Below are 18,248 nucleotides of genomic sequence, written 5' to 3'. Positions count from 1 at the left end.
TGGTCATTGCAGGCCCAACTCCAGGCCACAGTCACTCCAGTGCCCCCAGGTCTGTCTTAGGCCTCTGATGCCTTGGCCCTGGCCGGCCCCTCAGCCTGCAGTGGGGCGAGCTCTGTGGTCCTCCTGCCGGGGCTCCCTAGATCTCCAGGTACTCGTACAGCCCCTTGGTCTTGGGCATGAGGCCCAGGTGGACCAGGACTCGGACCAGGAGGGCAGTGATCCGCATCGACAGGGTCTCCAGCCTGGGATGGGGGTATCAAAGGGTCGTAGGTTGGTGGGGGGGGTGGGCCCTGGCTACCCGCCCTTCGGACCCCGCGCGCCTACTCACCTCAGGGCCACTTCAAACTTGAACGACTCCCAGATGACCCTGATGTGGCGCAGGAGGCTGGCACCATAGGTGTTCTGGCTCGTGGCGCCCGCCAGGCGGCTCCAGGCCCGGACTGCGCTGCACAGAGACCACCGACCAACAGGCCGTCAGCCCCGCCTCCTGGCTCCGCCCCTCCTGCTGTGCGCACGCGCGCGGTGGGGTGGGGGTGGGCACCTCTTGGCCATGAGGAAGTAGCGGTCCACTGGGGCGCCCAGGGCGGTGTTGATGGCGCGCACGGTGTTGAGGTTGCGCAGCACGAGCAGCATGGACCGCGGCAGGGCCTTGAGCACGGCCATGACCTCCTCGAAGTGCTCCCGCGCCATGTCCTGCATGTAGGCCGCCTCCTCACGGCTCAGCAGGTGTGAGCGCCACAGCTGCCCCAGGCGCACAGGCCGCTGCATGAGCACCTCGGAGAACAGGAAGTAGTCTGGGGGGGCCTGAGCCAGGGCTGTGCCCCCTTCCCCGCCTCACACCCACCCCGGCCTCACCTTGCACCCCGAGCTCAGCCGCGTGCGCCTTCATGGCAGCCTCGTCCCTCAGAATGACGGCCCGCCACAGCTGGCACAGGGCTGACCGATCCCTGGGGGGGCCCAGCAATGAGCGGCGGCGGGGGGAGGCCGGCCTGCAGGGCGGGGTGTGCCCACCCAGCCCCCGCACCCCCAGCTTACTTCTCATCCAGGAACTGGTACAGCCCGTGGTCCAGCAGCACCAGCTGTCCCTTCCCATCGGGGCCTTTCCGCACCAGGACTAGGAACAGGGCGCGCCGTCTCACACCGCCGCACACCGGCGCACCCTGACCCCAGACCCGACTCCCACCCCCTGCGGCCTTTGCCTACCATTGCCAGGGTGGGGGTCGGAGTGGACGAAGCCTGTGTAAAATATCTGCTCGGCAAAGGCCTGGATCAGTTTCTCTGCGACCTGGGGACAGGCCAGGCCACAGGCCATCGTTCTGGGCCCACGGCACACGCACCCTCCCCTGCCCCGGCCCGCAGCACTCACGTCCCGCACTGCCAGCCCCATGGTCTTGATGGCCTCCACGTCGTTGACCTTGCAGCCCTCACAGAACTCCGCCGTCAGCACGCGCTGGGAGAGGACAGGTGCCTCAGCTCGGCAGGCCTGCACACCCCCGCCCAGGAGGGGACCCAGCCCACCTTGCCGGACACGTCCCAGTGCACGCGTGGCACCACGACATAGCGGAAGTGCTGCAGCTCCCGTGCACAGCGCTCGGCATTGCGGCCCTCGTTCTCAAAGTCCAGCTCCTGGGCCAGGGTCCCCTTCAGGTCCTGGGGGCCACATGGGCAGCTGGAGGTCCAGGTCAGGAGGCGGCCCACCCCCGGCCCCCTCGGGCCCCCACGGTTACCTGGAGGACCCAGCTGAAGCCGAAGCTGGGGTGCATGAGCTCAACGAGCCGCAGCAGGAGCTCCAGGGTGTGGATGTCGCCGTCGAAGCGGTCCCGCAGGTCGATGTACTGCACCTGCACGGGAGGCTGCAGGGAGGACTGGCCACCGGCGCCCGGATGCCCCCCGCGGCGCCCCGCGGGGGCCCCGCGTACCTTCACGGCCACCACGGTGCCGTCGTGCAGCCTGGCGCGGTGCACCTGGGCCAGGCTCGCTGCTGCGATGGGCTGGTAGTCAAACTCCTGGAAGAGCTCGTGGGGCGGGGCCCGGAAGTCTTCGAGGAACAGCTCATCCACCTGGCAGGACAGCGGGGTGGGGTGGGGGGCATGGCTCGGAGCAGTCTGCGGCCGCTTCCTGCCTCCATGCTCCCGCGAGAAGGGCTCACCTCCCGGAAGCCCCGCGTGAGAGCCCTGTCCTCCAGCACCCGCAGTGTCTTGATGTACTCGGGGGGCAGCAGGTGGTTGAAGGAGCACAGCCCCTGGCCCAGCTTCACGTAGAGGCCCCCGTTGCTGATGGCCCCAGCCACCAGGGCGTCAGCCGCCCGCTGGTGACATGCAGACATCACCTCCAAGTACCCCGGGCTGTTCTGACCACAGGTATAGAGGGAAGGGATGGGGGCGGGCGGGCACCTCCACCTGGGCACCCCCATCCCCGCAGGCCGCAGGCCAGGACCAGCCAGGCCAGGACGCAGGAACAAACCTCCTCCACCCCTCGCAGGACGACATTTGTGCACCACCAGTAGTCCAGGGAGATCTGCAGGCCGACCCTCAAAGACCTGTGGGCACAGGCTGCCCTCAGCCCCAGCGGGCACTCGCCTCAGATCCCCGCCAGCACCCCGGACCGCTGTGAGCACCTGGCGGGGCTGCTGGGCTCTCGGGACTGCGTGGCCAGCAGGTCAGTCTCAGCCGCTGGGCTGTGGACTGGGCATCCTGCATCCACACCACCCCTCAGCCCCTGAACGTGCACCCAGGGGCGCCTGGGATGGGAACGGGGCCTCGGGCCCTAACAAGCGGGCGTGCTCTTTTCATCCTTTGATAACACTTGTTACACAAGAAAATCCATCCACGAGCCAGCACAGCTGCAACGGCTGTTCCGTCTGTGGACATGCCCTCGCTCAGGCCCACAGGACCTGCACCACTGGTCCTGTCTCCTCTGCACTCCGACTGGAGTGGACAGGAGCCCCTGGGGCTCAAACCCCAGAGCTGGGGCCTGCTCTCCCGGCTGAGGGCACAGCCCTGGGAAGTCCCGCAGGCCCAGGCCTTCTGGTGTGGGCAGGGGTCCTCGCTCACTCCCACGCCCCAGGCTACGGACAAGGCGGCCCTGGGTCTGGAGAAGGGAGGATCCAGGACCAGAATCCAGGCCTCCAGTGCCGCAGACCCCAGCCCCTCAAACCGTCACGAGCAGGGTGTGGGGCTCCTGCTTCTCGGGGCCCCGGTGCAGGCCAAGCCTCCGCCCGCCCCAGCATATCCTGTTCCAGCCCCTCCGCCGCGAGGGGCCAGGATGAAAAGGTGGGAAGGAAGAGGCTGCCGGATCCTGCACGGGCTTCCTGCCCTCCCAGCAGCTGTAGGGACCGGTGTCTTAGAGCAATGAGGTCAGCCCAGACTGAGTGCCACGAACCGGGTCTGTCCCACCCACCCCAGCCTGACACAGGGAGGAGGCAGGGCGAGCAAGGAGACGGGTTTCTCTGAGCACCTGAGACCCGAAGAGGAGCTGCCCTCCCTCCTGAATAATTCGTCCAAAAGCTAATGCAAGGCCTGCCCAGGAGTGAGGGTAGGGGTGCAGGTGAGGGCAGTGGGGTGATGGCTATACTCGGGGTGGCCTAGCTAATAGGTCAGTAAATTAGGGACAAGGGGAGCCGGGCTTCTCCCAGTTGGAGAAGGAGTTACAGACACAGAAAGGGAGAAAACCAGAATGACCCGTGTGGCAAATGGAAGAGCGGGTTTGCCGTCGATGGCTGCCCACAGAAGCAAACATACGGCCCTGGGCGTGTGTGCTCACAGCCACACACGCACGCACACCCGCAGCCCCTGTCCATGGAGGAGCCTGGGGCAGACAGCCCAGGGTGGCGAGCACACCGGCATCCTCACCGTGGCCCCCGAGCCCCTGCTCCATCCCGAAGAACCATCGGGAGACTGGCTGCTTCCAAGGCTGAGCCTGGAGTGACTGTGCTGCCAGCTGGAGTAAAATGCTCAAAGGACGGAGGGCATTGGAAGGGTTCCGAGATGCTATTGATAAAAGCCAGAATCACCAGCTCTGCTGTATGTTTGAAACAATTTACAGTCAGATGCTGGAGATTTTAATCTCTTTTAAGAGAAGGGTCAGGGGCTTCCCTGGTGGCTCAGCAGTTAAGAATCCGCGGGCCAATGCGGGGGACACAGGTTTGAGCCCTGGTCTGGGAAGATCCCACATGCCGCAGAGCGACTAAGCCCGTGCGCCACAACTACTGAGCCTGCGCTCTAGAGCCCGTGAGCCACAACTACTGAGCCTGCGTGCTGCAACTACTGAACCCACGTGCCTAGAGCCCATGCTCCACAACAAGAGAAGCCACCGCAATGAGAAGCCCGCACAGCGCAACGAAGAGTAGCCCCTGCTTGCTGCAACTATAGAAAAGCCCGCGCACAGCAACGAAGACCCAACACAGCCAAAAATAAATAAATAAATAAATATATATATTTTTTTAAAGAGAGAAGGGTGAGGGGGACTTCCCTGGTGCTGCAGCAGTTAAGACTCCATGCTCCCAATGCGGGGGGCCCGGGTTCCATCCCTGGTCAGGGAACTAGATCCTGCATGCATGCCACAGCTAAGAGTCTGCGTGCCGCAACTAAAGATCCTGTGTGCTGCAACTAAGACCCGGTGCAGCCTAAATAAATATTTAAAAAAAAAAAAGTGAGAGAAGGGTCCTAAAAGCCAGGTGGAGGGGCTCCTCCTATGAGCCAAACCCAGTCTCAGCAACTACACAGCACTGATGCTGAGTGAGAGCAGCCCTCGGAGTAAAATGTCCCCGTCCAGACTGACGCAAGCAAGAGGAAGGAACACGTGGGAGGACAGAGTTTTCCCTTATGGTGGAACACAAGCCCTCAGGGTGGATGGGACGGCTGAGAGGTAGGAATGAGCTCACCCGAGAAGTACTGGGGACGTTAAACTAGCGACGGAGGGGCAAGGGGCACAGGCACCCACATCAAAGGACAAGGGAAGCAAAGAGCGAAACAATGGGACAAACTGGGAGTAAACATCAGACAAACCCACATCAGGGCTCGGCAAAATTTTTCTTGAAAACGTTAGACAATAAATACTTTGGGTCCTAGGGGCAGCCTCAGGAAGGTGAGGGGGGCGTGGCTGCCGCTCCAAGGAGCTCTATTTATAGAACAGGCAGCACCTCTGACCCTTGTATTTGGCACAGGGCCAGAGTCTGCTGACCCCTGTTGTACAATATTATGGCCTATCTGCCCACAAACATGTCAAGGTCATCATGTGACGAAGAATTAACGTTACCCAGCTCCTGGGAGGTGCCTCTAAACCCATGAGATTTCCTGAGTGACGGCAGCATCGGAGCCGCATAACAGCCTTGACGGTTCACACCAGGGAGGGGCTCTGCCAGCCAGAAAGGACAACCACGGGATTAGAGTTCAGGGTCTTCAATCAATCAGGGCTATGAGATGAAACTCTGGACACCAAAGCTTGGGGGGTGACCCACGTGTACTGTCAGAGGGGGATGAGAGGCGGGGGATGTGTCAGAGGACATGAAGTTCTGAGGCTAGGACCCTCCCAGACCTCACCTCACCCTGGGCATCTCTTCCTTTTGCTGATTCCAACTTTATCTTTCTGCTAAGATAACACCATAATCATAAGTACAGTATCTCCTGAGTTGTCCTAGGGAACTATCAAAACTGAGGGAGTCTGTGGGGACCCCCAATTTGTAGCCAGTGGTTTGAGGTGAGGGAACCCACTGGGGACGCTGGAACCTGCAGCTGGTGTCAGACGCCCTGGGCAAGTGGGGGTCTGGGGGGCCATGCCCTGACCTCGAGTTTAGCCATGAGAGCTGAGGAGACAATTAGGACTCTTCCAGACTGGAGACTGACATGGGCCCAGGTGGGGTCCTGGGGCTGAAAAGGTTGTTACTGGGGCCCCTGGTAACACAGGGTCTGAGCGTTAGAGGGTCACAATGTGTCAGCTTCCCGATTGTGGCTGTGGAGGAGAATGTCCTTGTTTAGGAAATAACTCAAGGTTTCAGGGGTAATGGGGCATGTTGACAACTTATTTGTCAATGTTTCAAAAAGAAAAAAGTTCTTTTATGTTATCAGTCCAACTTCTTTGGACATTTGAAATTGTGTCAAAAAAAAGCCCACAGGATTTTTAAAAGTTAAAATTAAGTAAGGGGTGGGGGCAGAAATGGACCCCGATGCCACCCTCCACCACCCCAGCCCCTGTGAGTGAGCCTGGGCGTGTGTGGTACATTCTGGTCTCCCCTCCCACAACAGGATGAGCCCCGCTGCCCTTGGGCGAGCTGGTCCTGAATTACTCACCACCCACGCTCCTTCCTTGGGCTCCTGCACGTACGTTGCCCTGTTACCCAGGACGCGCTGTGGGCCCTGAGGTCTCCAGAGGCCCCGTGGTCACCCTGCGCCCAGCCAGGGGTGCTCCATCAGGCCTGCCTGTCCTGGCAACTGTTAGGGCTGAGAGCTGACGAGACCGCACAGATTGTTGGGAAAATAGCTCTAGCTCAGCCTCTGAAAGCAAGCTGTAAAAATACCCTTTTCAGGAGGGAAGTGGAGAAGGCAGGGGTATACCGAGTCTGCCATGGGGTATCTAATGCTGGGAAACAGCAGCGCATACGCAGCAGCAAAAGGTGAGATGGCCCAGACCTGCTCAGTGTGATCTTCAGAACCAGGCTGCTTGGGGACAGTCCCCACCGGTCCTGTGCGGTCCCTCATGGTGGAAAGCCACAGGAGAGCCAACCCCAGGCTCTGCCCTCATCAATCTCTAGGCTGTGGAGACTGGGAAACCCTGCAGGACACAGAGGCCACTGCCTAGAACCTGCCCAGGAGGGCCACTGGGAGCTCCAGGCAAACCCATCAAACAACCACCCTGGAAGATGGCGTGGGTGCAGCCGCTGCCAGCGAGCTGAGGACAGAAGGCCTTGTTTCATCCCGAAGATGGAATGAGGTAAAGCGTTTGGCCACCTGCCCACCTATGGCTGCCACTGGGGTAAATTTCAGCAAAGCTCCGGCCAAGTGCCCCAAGTCCTTGGCATCCTGAGCCTGCCCTGGGAAAGCGACCCAGGCTCCCAAAGGGCAGCAGGAGCTCAGAGCCGGCAGAGCAGGACACTTGCAGCGGCCTCCTCGACCAAGGTCTCATGTGAGCCCCCTCCCCAGGCAATCGTGCACCCCCAGTCCAACCATGGGTTTGGGTAAGCTGAAGTTTCACTCAATGCCAAGAACTAGCTCTCAAGACCCTGTGGCTGTAGGAATTCCTGGATCTGACTGGAGCAGGAATGCCTGCCCAAGCTGCTCCAATGGGAAGACCGCCCCACACCCCCAGAATCCTGCCCCGGGAGACACAGGAGTATGAGAGACCCTTCTGCTTAAGGCGCCCTGGACGCCAATGACCAACAAGGCCCGTCACTAGTCCAGGACACCGGGAGTGGAGGCGAGAGGCAGTCCTCCCCTGTGAGCCCCCCCTGTGAGCCCCAAACTCTCCGTCTGGATATGCCAACTCTCCTTGGGAGTGGTGGGCAGCCCGAAGGGAGATGAGGCTGCGGAGGCCGTGCCCAGCGTGGATAGTGTGGGCCCCGCAGCACTCGGCTGCCCCACCGGGCAGCACAAGAGATCCCTGGAAGGCAGCTTCAGAGTTCCCAGCAAAACCCTGCTGCCCCTCCCAGCCCCCGCACAAGGCCCCGCACGCCTGAGGACGGGACGCAGTGGGGAGAAGCCGCCACCTTGCCGGCCCCCTACCTGCTGAAGCGCCCAATGCCGTCCACCATGAGCCGCATCCGCCTCCTCTCCTGTGGCTCAGCCATGAGGTACCTCGCCCCGAGGAGCAGGGGCACCCCCAGCACCGTGGCGGAGAGTGCCTTCTTCCACAGGGGCTGCGGTCTCGAGGGCCTGGAAGACGACAGGCGCACGGCCTGGGTTACTTCCCGTCTGCCCCGGCCTCTCCGGCCTTGGCTCTCCGGGCCCAGCCCACAGCCGCTGCAGCCTCACCAGGACCTCGGCAGGCAGCACCGACTCCGGACGCCTGTGTGGTCACCGCAGTGCTCTCTGACCTCCGGGTCCGAGTCACCTCGCCTGAGCCCCACAGCCCCCCAGACCCCAGGGCTCCAAGCGGGCTCCATCCTGCCCGCTGCCCACTCGGCCCTCCAACCCCTTGCTCCCGCTCCCGCTCTGGCCCGCCCTCCCCCACTCTCTGAGCCCACAGCTCTGGCCGAGGCCCAGGCCAGGACCCTGGCGGTGGGGCGGCCAGCGCACCGCACGTGGGAGCAGGTGCGTCCCGTCTTGCAGGTGGCGTAGAGAAGGCACGGCCCCCCAACGGAGGTCGCCCCTCCTGATGAGGGGCACATGCCCTGGAGGGTGCCCGTGGCCAACTCACCACCTTGCAGGCGGTGCCCCGAGGTTTCTCCTGAAGAAGGCAGTGGGGGATGGCCAGGGCTTCAGCCTGCCCTGCAGCAGGGCCGAGTGGAAGTGGCAGAGCTGGGACTGCGAAGTGAGCAGAGGGCACAGGGTTGGCGGCGGGAACATGCCCCCCCGGCCTTACACAGGCAGGGACCACCCCCCCCCCCCGCCCCAGACACGTCACTGAAGAGCACTGGTGCTTCCTGGGCCCTCGCGTGTCTGACGCGGGGAGGCAGAGACTCCGCCGGGTTAAGAGCAAGGCTCTTAGGGAAGGGAAGGCTACGTGCATCTGCACATGGGGCGTCCTCCTGGGAAGCCCCTCCACAGGCCACTGGAAACGCCCCTCGGTCCCTGCCCCTAACACTCTGCTGGGCCCCGAGAGCCCTCGTTTCCTATTTCCCGCTGCTGAGACCAGCGGCCTCCCAAGGAAGGGTCGAGAATGCTTCACCACACGATCAGAAAGGAGGCAGAGGGCCTCGGGGTGGCGCCTGCTCCGAAAGCCAACGAGGGCACAAGGAACCTGTGCTTGCTGAGCCCCCAGCGGCCAGACCCGGAAAGCTTCTGCCCGGAGGAGGGAGGGACAGGTAGAGAAGCCAAGTGCCAGGGAGACAGGCCAACATGCTGCGCTGTCTCAGGGGCCACGGAAGAAACATCGCGGCTCCTCGACCCTCACTGGCAGCCTTGGTCTCCCAATCCTATTTGAATAAGACCTTAAAGAGTTCCTCAACCACAGACTCCACAACTCTAAATTCTCAGTTTTTAGGGAAAAAAAAGATTGTGCAAAGTAAGTCATAGCCCACAACACAGACATTAACACTATTATCATGAACATCAGTATTATTATTATGGGCCAAATAGGGAACTGACTTTCCAATCACTTTCTGGCCAAAGCACACAGCCCTGAAGGCGATTTCGAGGATGCAGAACAACACAAAAGTCAAAGGAAAAGGTCCATGACCTGCCGTCCCAAGAGGAGACAGGACAGGAAGTTCCACCCCATAAGGCCACACACAGCAAGGGCAGATCCTCAAGAAAAGCCCCGCAAAGGCAAGAGAGGCAGTGGCGGGTGGACTCGGGCATGCAGAGCCCCAGGCCTTCCGTGCCAGAGGGCGGCCCAGCCTGCCGTCCACCCCGCTGCCCCCCTACCTGGCCCACACGACCTGACCTGGCCTGGGGCATGGCACACACAGCGGCTGCAGGCTGGGACCCCAGTCACCTCCCACCCCACAGATGACAAGGGTTTGTGGCACCAGCAGGCGTGGGGGGCGCTCCACACCGGGCCTCCCCCTCAGGCAGCCCTGCCTGGCTGCCCGGCGCTGCCTGCTCTCTGCGAGGTGTGCAGACCCCTCCCTGTACCCCACACACCCACCAAACACACCCTGCCCGTGAGGGGCCACGTGCAGGCAGAACACTCCTGCCCGCATCCCTGCTGCCCTCCTCTGGCTCTGGCCCCGTCTCCGGCAGGCCCGCCTTCCCCCACTCTCTGAGCCCACAGCCCTGGCTGTGTCCCAGGCCAGACCCTAGCGGTGGGGCCCGCGCGCCGCACGCAGGGGCAGCACCAGGTGAGGGGGCGTCAGGGACCCTGCGGCCTGGCAGCAAGTGGGTCTTCCACCTGGACACTGGGGGGCGTTGCTGGGGAGGAGACAGGCCCGTGCGGCTTGTGACTGGAGAACATGTGTGGTCAGAGGTGGGGAGGGGCGCCCAGACAGAAAAGGGTGGCTACAGTAAAGTGAGCTGTAGCGGGGGCCGGGGGTGTCCCAGGGTTTTCATGCAGGGAGGGGGCGTACGCTGGAGTGGTCAGCCTGGGAGGGGGCTGGAGCCCGAGGCGGAGCTGTGGCCTGGGGGCGGGGGTGCAGGGTGGGGTAGGTTCAGGGCCAGCGTGAGGAACCAGGCAAGACGGCCGAGGCCGGGACGCCCCGCACACCAGCTGCCTGCTCCTCTGGCCAGCGAGCGTTCTGCTGCGATTCTGGTCTCAGCGAGATCACAAGCCCACGGAATCAGAAATGACAACAGCCAGCAGCTGCCAGCCCTGGGGCTCCTCGTCCTTATCAGTGACCCTGAGAATTCCCGAGCCTGGGGTGTCTCTAAACAGCAGCCCGGCCTCACCAGAAAGCCATTAGCATCCACGCATTGAGAACTACTGGTGCCCGGCACCGGCATTTATCAGTTTTCTCTACTTCTGTAGGTATCTGCAATTTTTCCTTACAAGTTAAAAAAAAAAGTCACGAGAAAAAACGTGGGATGACTTTGCACCAAGTGCAAAGCATGAACCCTGACTAAACCTCAATCTTAAAGAAAGCACCTATGAAACATTTGAGGGACCCCAGACACCAGGGAGCACAAAAATTACGATGTTTAGGCATGACGGTTATTGCGGCTACATAATACCCTTGCTTAGGGGATGCACACTGAAGTGTTCAGAGATTATGTGTCAAAATGTCTGTGACTTACTTTCAAATGATCCAACAACAACAAAATATATACTTTCATATAGAAATAGACCCACTAGGGCAAGATGTTAATAATGGGTAGATCTAGGTGGTGGCATCTGGATAATTAACTCTCTGGGACCACGCTGTCAGCTTGTCCCTATGTGTAAATGTTTTCACGATCAAAGGTGCAATGCATCTGCTATACTCTCAGAGTCCTATCAGGAAGGCAGCATGTGGCAGGCGAGGTAGCTGGTACAGGACAGGCAGACCTGGCACTGTCTGGAGACACTCCTAGTTGTCACAACTTGGGGGAGGGGTGCTCCTGGCATGTAGGGGGTAGAGGCCAGGGACACCACTCAACACCAGACACTGGAAGGCCCCATCCCAGAGACTCAAGTAGAACCTGGAGCCAGACTTCTGGGGCTGGAGCTGGAATCTGGGCTCCAGCACTTACCAGCCATGCAGCGTGGGTAAGTGCCTTCCCTCTGTGCCTCAGTTTCCCTGTCTGTAAGGTGGGGACTGCTGTACTGCTGAAGTGAGGGTGAGTGAGCTGACATCTGCAAAGCCCTCGAGCAATGTCCAGCCCAGCGTGCAGGGCAGGCGGAGGCACACGCTGAAGCTACCTGCCGCTAGGCCCTCCTCACTGCACTAAGCTGCCCGCTGGTCCCCAATGCCCTAACCCTCCTCCCAACAACCCTGCCCCCCTTGCTCTGCAGACCACCCCACCTAACAAGAAGGATGTATTTGCTGGGTTGAACTAAACTATTTATATTGTATTTATTTATTTGGTTGCACCGGGTCTTAGTTGCGGCAGGTGGGTTCCTTAGTTGCAGCTCCAGGGCTCCTTAGTTGTGGCATGCATATGGGATCTAGTCCCCTGACCAGGGATCGAACCCAGGCCCCCTGCATTCGGAGCGCGGAGTTTTATTCACTGCGCCACCAGGGAAGTCCAACTATTTATATTGAAAGATCGTCAGCTGCCCCCTGCTTTTTCAGAAGGAAAAAAGGGTTTGTTTAGCCCAGAAGAGAGACTACAGATCCTCCTCGACTTACGATGGGGTTAGGGTTAGGGTCAGACCCACTGTAAGCTGCGAACATCATAAGTCGAAAACGCATTTAACACACTGAACCTAACGAACGTCACAGCTGAGACTGGCCTTCCTGAAACGTGCTCACAACACTCACGTTAGCCTACAAGTGGGCGAAACCATCTAGCACAAAGCCTGTTTTATACTAAAATGTGGACTATCTCATGTAATTGATTGAAAGTGAATACAGAACGGCTGTCAGGGCACCGCTGTGCACCCTTGTGACCTCGGGGCTGCTGGGGAGCTGCGGCTGCCACTGCCCAGCATCAGGAGAGAGTATCCACCCTGCATCGCTGGTCCAGGAAAAGATCAAAATTCAAAATTCGAAGCATGGTTTCCACTGAATGTGTATCACTTTTGCAGCATCATAAAGTTGAAAAATCGTAAGTCAAACCATCATGAGTCAGGGACCAACTTATGAAAAGCCTGGAGTAGATTATATACAGATATGAGGAAATGCTCAGCTACTGGAGTGGACGGGCAGCAGAGTGGGCCTCGCTGCAAAGTCCCATGGGGACTGCACCCTGAGACAGAGAAGGAAAATGGCCAAAGCTGATTGATAATGATTACATTCAGAAGGAAAGAAAGGACAGGTCCACGAGTTATTCTAGCCAACGTGCCAACCACCTGGAGGGGCAGAGTCAAGAGGCTGCGGGCGCCAACGCTGAGGTGAGGGCTGGCAGGGGCTGTCACTCCCAGAGCCCGGGCACAGCTGCTCCAAGACCACGGCTGGACCCAGCATCACACCTCCTCCCCCAGAGGCCCCGCACACGTGCTCTGCGTATGTCTGACTTAGAAGCAGCGGAAGACTGCGCGCGAGGAGGGCGCCCCTGAGAGAGGGCTCACCCTCCAAGCCCTGCCACCTGGGGAAAGACCAGAGTCCATCAGGGAGACCCTGAGGGGCACACGGTGAGGACACCCCAGAGGAGAAGTGTGTGCAGCCCCAGCCGGTTTTCTGGTGACCCCAGTGGAAAGGCACAGAACTCAGCACCCTCGTGCTGACGGGGTGCCGTGGAGTCGGGCAGAGCCCACGAGGGCCGAGCGCTGCGCTGCAGCAACACAGGCCCAGCCCGCAAGCCTCTGTACCTTTACCCTCTGCCTGGGGGCGACTCCCCGCTGACACCTTGCCAGGCTGGAAAGGTGAAACATGGTAGAAATAAAGTACCTCGCTCAGGGTCTGACACCTAACAGGTGTTCAACAAAAGGTGGGCCTTTCTGACGGTGGGACTTTCACACATATTTCCTCACGTGGTCCACAGCTGAAATGCCTGCTGAATCTGGGGGTGGAGCCCAAGTCAAACCGCTGCCCCAGTCGTCACCCTTTCCTTCCCCAGGTGGCAGGTCCTGACAGCCACAGGGCGGAGCACACTGTCCCTCTGAGCCATTAGTAGGAAGGGTCTGGTGAGGAAAAGTCAAGTCACCTAACTGACAAATAAGTTGACACATCACGACCATATTAAAACCTACAGTTCTCTTACAGGCGGATGCTGAACCCGAATCATCTAAGGCATGAGGCCCGCGCTGCGCCCGCAGCCTCCTAACCACTATCCTCCACCAGCAGGGCTCTGGTAGGGAAGCTGAGGACCAGAGTCCACAGCCTCCGAACCCACGGCCGACGCAGAGGGGGCACGGCCAGAAAAGTAACCGCCCCTGACCACCGTCCCCGTAACAGTTTTCTGTTGTCTTCTGAGAAGCCACCACTGCAGCAGGAGCTCTGGCTGCAGCTCATCATTCCCAGCACTGACTCCTCACTCACTCTCCCGGGATAAACATCCCTCTGGCAGACCTTGGAGAGCCGCGCAGAGCCTGGCCAGGCCTGCTCCCCAGGCTGCCCTTCTGCCTAGAAGGCCCTTCCCCCACCCTGATTCACCACGGTTACCATCCCCCCCCATCCCTCTCCCACTGTCCTTATCACACAGGACTGTGCCTGGTGGTTCGCGGTCCTTCTCTCCACCAGCCTGAGGAGGGCCCACCAGTCAATCATCTCTGTACTTCGACTAGCCCTGTGCTTTCTAAGATAAAGCAGGAACTCCACGAATGCTCGCCGAATTAAGATAAACGGTGAATGAGCCAGAACCCCACATGGCCCAAGCGAGGATGTCACTGAGCAACAGGGCGAAGGCCACGGTCAGGCGAGAGACAGCCCCAGCCCCGACCGCAGCCTGGCCCTGGGCCGGCCTCCAAGGATGAGGCCTCCTGCTGACGACGCCAGAGTGCCCACAGGGCCCCCAGTGTGCCCGGCTCATTCCAGCCGGGGTGCCCAGCGACTCCCCAAATGTCCCCATCACAGGGGAGACATCCCTGAAGCCCAACGAGGTCACGTAGCTATAAATGTGGGGCAGAGCCCGCAGCCAGACCTTCCAAGAAGCAGTCCGGCACAGTTTCCACCACATCACATGTAACCCAACCATACCCAGAGCTCAGGCACCAGAGCGTGGCAGGAAACATGTACAGAGAGGGCTGTGCGTCCCCAGGCACACCCCGCACACCGTGCCTTCTCACCAGGGGCGGTCCTGGCTTATAGGGGTTGTCCCAGCACCCCTCTCACTCCAAAAGCCTCCCAGCTGGGACAAGATGAGATGGGCCTCCTCTACCCCAGCCTCTAGCGCTTTCTTAAGAGTGCCTGAACAGTCGGTCAGCAGAAACGGAGTGCCCATCTGGAACTCAGCTAACCATCTACAAAGTAGCAGAAAGAGCTTGAGTAGTAACACGGACAGCTACTACAACCCTCACAAACTCTGTGTGTACTTTAACACAGCACTCGTGTTTTAGGCACAAGCTGAGCTGTCTGCTTTTCTAACGCACCATTGATGAGACACAGCAGATTAGAAGGAAGGTGAAAGGTCACTGCAGGATAAACCAGCCCCCAGCGGTAAGAAGCAGCTGCTGAGTCTCATGAGGCCTGAAACAGAGAAACTACAAAGAGGTGACAAGAACCTGGGCAGTTTAATGGTGAGGTCAACAGCCCTGCGCCCACACCAGGAGAGGAAGCCGAAGCGCAGAAGCGTTCTCATGGTTAGGAGGAGAGACTGGGAATCTGGGCCCAGAAGAGGCGTGGAGATGACCATGAATGCCCTGTCCTTTTCTTTTCCAAGGGTCTGTGACCTTCTCAACACCAGTCAGGACTCAGAAGGCTACTGGGCCCCGCTCCACTTCCTGGTCATGGGCATCTCCTCATCAGGGGCTAAAGCCGCCTGGAGGCTTGAGTGAACTGACTGTGTGAAGCAGCTTTATAAACTATAAAAAGATAAACTATAAAAGACCAACTCAGTGTCTCTCCGCCTGACTCTCAGACTTACTCTCAGACTGCTTCACCATCTCAGCCCATAAAACACCCTTATGTAACGGAGCTGTTCACTGCAAGCCACAAAAGGTAATGGGCGTTTATCTGTATTAATACCTAAACCCACAAGGCTAGGCTTATTAGAAAAAGACAAGGTCTACAGAAAATTCCAATTTGAAACGCTGATGAGCCCCCCTCAGTCTCTTCAGCTCTAAACCAACCACAGGAAAAAAGGGCTAGATTCCTGGGGAGGGAGTGGCTAAGATCTGGGTCAATGACTATGACACCCGGTTTGAAAGGTGCTAATCCAAACTGCAGAAACGCGATAAAACGGGGAGGCCCGACCAGGAACAAAACTGGAAAGTCAGCTGCCACGTTCAGGATCAAAAGAAGCTTGAGCTAGGAGGGCAGCCCAGGGCCAGGCAGAAGCCTAGGAAGGCCTGAGAGGGGCTTTCGGAGACAGCGTGGGAGGAGGGGTGGCTCTGCGCCCCTCCCGGCCCCCAAAGTCCTCTGTCTCCCCAGAAGCAGGGGGGCAGCTGTCAGCCCAGGATGACCCAGGGCGTGGGGGTTGGTGACCAGGCGAAAAGGGTGCCCAAGGGAGCAGGCAGAAAGACAGACGGGGCATCCGGTCTGGGATTCTGGCAGTCTGCAGCAGCGACGGGTCCAAGGGAGACACGGGGCGGGAGGAGGGGCCAGGCGCTGGGCAGTGTCTCCCTGGGGAGGGGAGCCCGCGAGGGGACTAGAGGGTCATCCCTCGCGGGGCTGGAGAGGCCGCCTGAGACAAGGCTCCACCAGGGAGAACGTGCTTCTGAGAAGGGGGGCTGTGGGGTGCGTCGGGAAGGCAGCCTCTCCAGCGGGCCCCTAAGTGGCTCCCGGCATCGCCCCACAGGGCCTGGGGGCTGAAGCGGGGGCCCGAAGGACAGGACGCCTGAGGGCTGTGACGGGCTCCTCCTAGAGCCCGGAGGGTCCCTGTCGGGCGAGAGGACCTCTGGGGGCAGGGTCTCGGGGCCCTGCGGGTCCCGGCCGGGCCGCGGGAGGGGCGCGGGCGCGCGGGGGGCTCACAGGTCTCCACATCTTCGGGGCCGCAGCTCCGCTCCCGCCGGCCGCACGCTCGCGTCGCCGGCCCAGCAGTCCCTGCGGGCGGGGCGCAGTGCGCACGCGCGCACCGCCCCAGTGGGCGGGAACTGGAGGCCATGCCGCGAGCGGGCCCGCGGCCGCGGCCGAGCAGCACCCCCTGGCGGCCCCCGGCGACCTAGCTTCAGGGCAAGGACCGGCCCTCGTGAAGGCTGAGGACCGCGGCGAGTCCCTCCGGCCGGCACGCCATCGGTTCCTGCCGCTGGTGTCTTTTCCCACCCCCGAAGTGAGGCTCGGGGAGGTCAGCTCACCTGTTGCCCAGGAGCTCACAGAACGGGCGGAAGCTGAGAGAGAGAAGGGACCCCACTAGGAGGTCAGCGCCGAGGGCTGGAGCTGGAGCTGGACCTGGGGAGGGGGAGGGGCGGCCAGTCCGGCCCAGCACTTCCGTGCCACGGATTAGGGTGAATCTCTCTAACTGCTCAAGCCTCATTTTCCTCGCTGCAAAATGAGGTCATAAGTCACAAGCTAATAGAGCTCCCTATCCATGCAATGCCTGCTGTTCACCTGGATCTACGCCACTGATGCGAGCACCTGCTGTGTGCGGGTGGGCGACCGGGGAGGTGGACACTCAGTAACCACGCCGTGAACAGTGCGCACAGGGGAGGCAAGGCCCGCGGAGAAAGCTTCTGCCTCCGTCACTGGCCTGCCAGCCTCTCCCGCCCCTCCTCTCCTGCCGCCCTCTGGGAGGGCAGGGCCCGTCCTCTCTGCTCAATGGCCCTCCCAGCTGATGCCAAACCTTCTCTCCCCTCCCCTCGCCTGCTTCCCTGTCACCCTGACAGGTAGCGCCCACTCCTTCAGGTTCTCTCCTCTGGCCGTCGCGGCCCCCTTTCCGAGGTTCCACCAGCCCCTGGTCTCACTCCGCATAACTTCTTCAAGGGCAGATCCACCAGCCAGCCACGTGCTAACCTCTGCGAAGCTCACGCCCTCAGGGTCGGGGACAGGGGTTTGTCCCGAGTGCTCCTGTGGCCTGGCCATTCTGCAGTGGATGCCCTGGGCCTCGTGTCCCCTACCCCACACGTACTAGGACCCCACCTTCACACTGATGCCTCAGGAAGCTTTCTCCTTGAAGTCTGGTCCCACCTGGCGGTTCTCCTGTCAGTCCCTTCTCCTCCCACGTGGCCCCTCCCTCTCCCACGTGGCCCCTCCCCTCCCACATGACCCCTCCCCCTCACATGGCTCCTCCTCCCAATGGTGCCTGCTCGTTTGGGTATCCCTGGGCCCAGGCAGGCCTGTGCCTCCTTCCTTCCCTTCTGCTACGATGTACCTCAATGTCCTGAATCACCTCGTTCCCATTGTCCCCAGTGTAACAAATGCTGGGCTCCATACCCTGGCTGAGTACAGATGGCTGTGTTCAGGCACTGATTTTTTGCCTGCCTTGCCAGGAGGACAAGAATGTGGCCTCTCATCTCCACTGCTGTGTCCTCGTGTCCAGGCCAGGGCCTGACAGAGTGGATCTGGAGCCCCTCCCAGGGCCAGGCTTTCCGGAAAGTTTCCGGTTGTACACATTGGACCTCCCCACCTAACCCCATAACATTTAATGAACCAGTTCCAGGAGATAGGGTAGGTGTAGCTGACACAGGAATGCCACCATTGAGAAGGGACAAAAGCAAGGTGCAAGGTAGCAGGATGAGCTGACCGGGTACTCAGGTACAGATGGCACTGGAAGCCTGGGCCATCAACTGCCCTGGGCTGGGAATGGGGGTGGGAGGAGGGTTTATAGCTGTTTCCCAGCCCCCAGATGAACAAAGGAATGAACTCTGACCTATTTCCACATCAGAGGGCCCTGGTACTAGCCTGGGCTCCCACCAGGGCTGAGGGCTGCAGGTCCTCCCTCTGCATGGCAGGACACAAGCCCCTGGACTGAATCAGGGGTACCCCACCCCTGGCGGTGCTGTATGGGGTCAGTTCCCTCAGACTGGGACTGCTGGGCCCCAGGGGC

The 18,248-nt window shown here is 60.4% G+C and overlaps 1 protein-coding gene across 2 annotated transcripts; it reads right to left on the bottom strand.

The window, feature by feature from the left end:
• Nucleotides 1-3: 3 nt before the first annotated feature.
• Nucleotides 4-16,285, bottom strand: ADCK5 (aarF domain containing kinase 5). Of its 2 annotated transcripts, XM_082859099.1 has the most exons (15): nt 16,238-16,285; nt 8,350-8,456; nt 7,716-7,865; nt 2,464-2,539; nt 2,150-2,350; nt 1,920-2,060; nt 1,728-1,841; nt 1,519-1,650; nt 1,367-1,450; nt 1,204-1,285; nt 1,036-1,114; nt 856-947; nt 542-794; nt 329-445; nt 4-242 (listed from the first exon to the last, which is right to left on the bottom strand). In XM_082859099.1, the coding sequence occupies exons 1-15, from the start codon at nt 16,247-16,249 to the stop codon at nt 137-139; spliced, it is 1,746 nt and encodes a 581-aa protein (XP_082715225.1). In that variant the 5' UTR covers nt 16,250-16,285; the 3' UTR covers nt 4-136. The 2 variants fall into 2 exon arrangements, with proteins under 2 accessions (XP_082715225.1, XP_082715224.1); XM_082859098.1 differs by having other exon boundaries at nt 1,728-2,060.
• Nucleotides 16,286-18,248: the final 1,963 nt, after the last annotated feature.

This window comes from Leucopleurus acutus (assembly GCF_964270905.1).
Source record: "Leucopleurus acutus genome assembly, chromosome: 17".
Classification (NCBI taxonomy): Eukaryota; Metazoa; Chordata; class Mammalia; order Artiodactyla; family Delphinidae; genus Leucopleurus; species Leucopleurus acutus.
The sequence above is the reverse complement of the archived record's forward strand: the minus strand, read 5'-3'. Positions and strand labels throughout refer to the sequence as shown.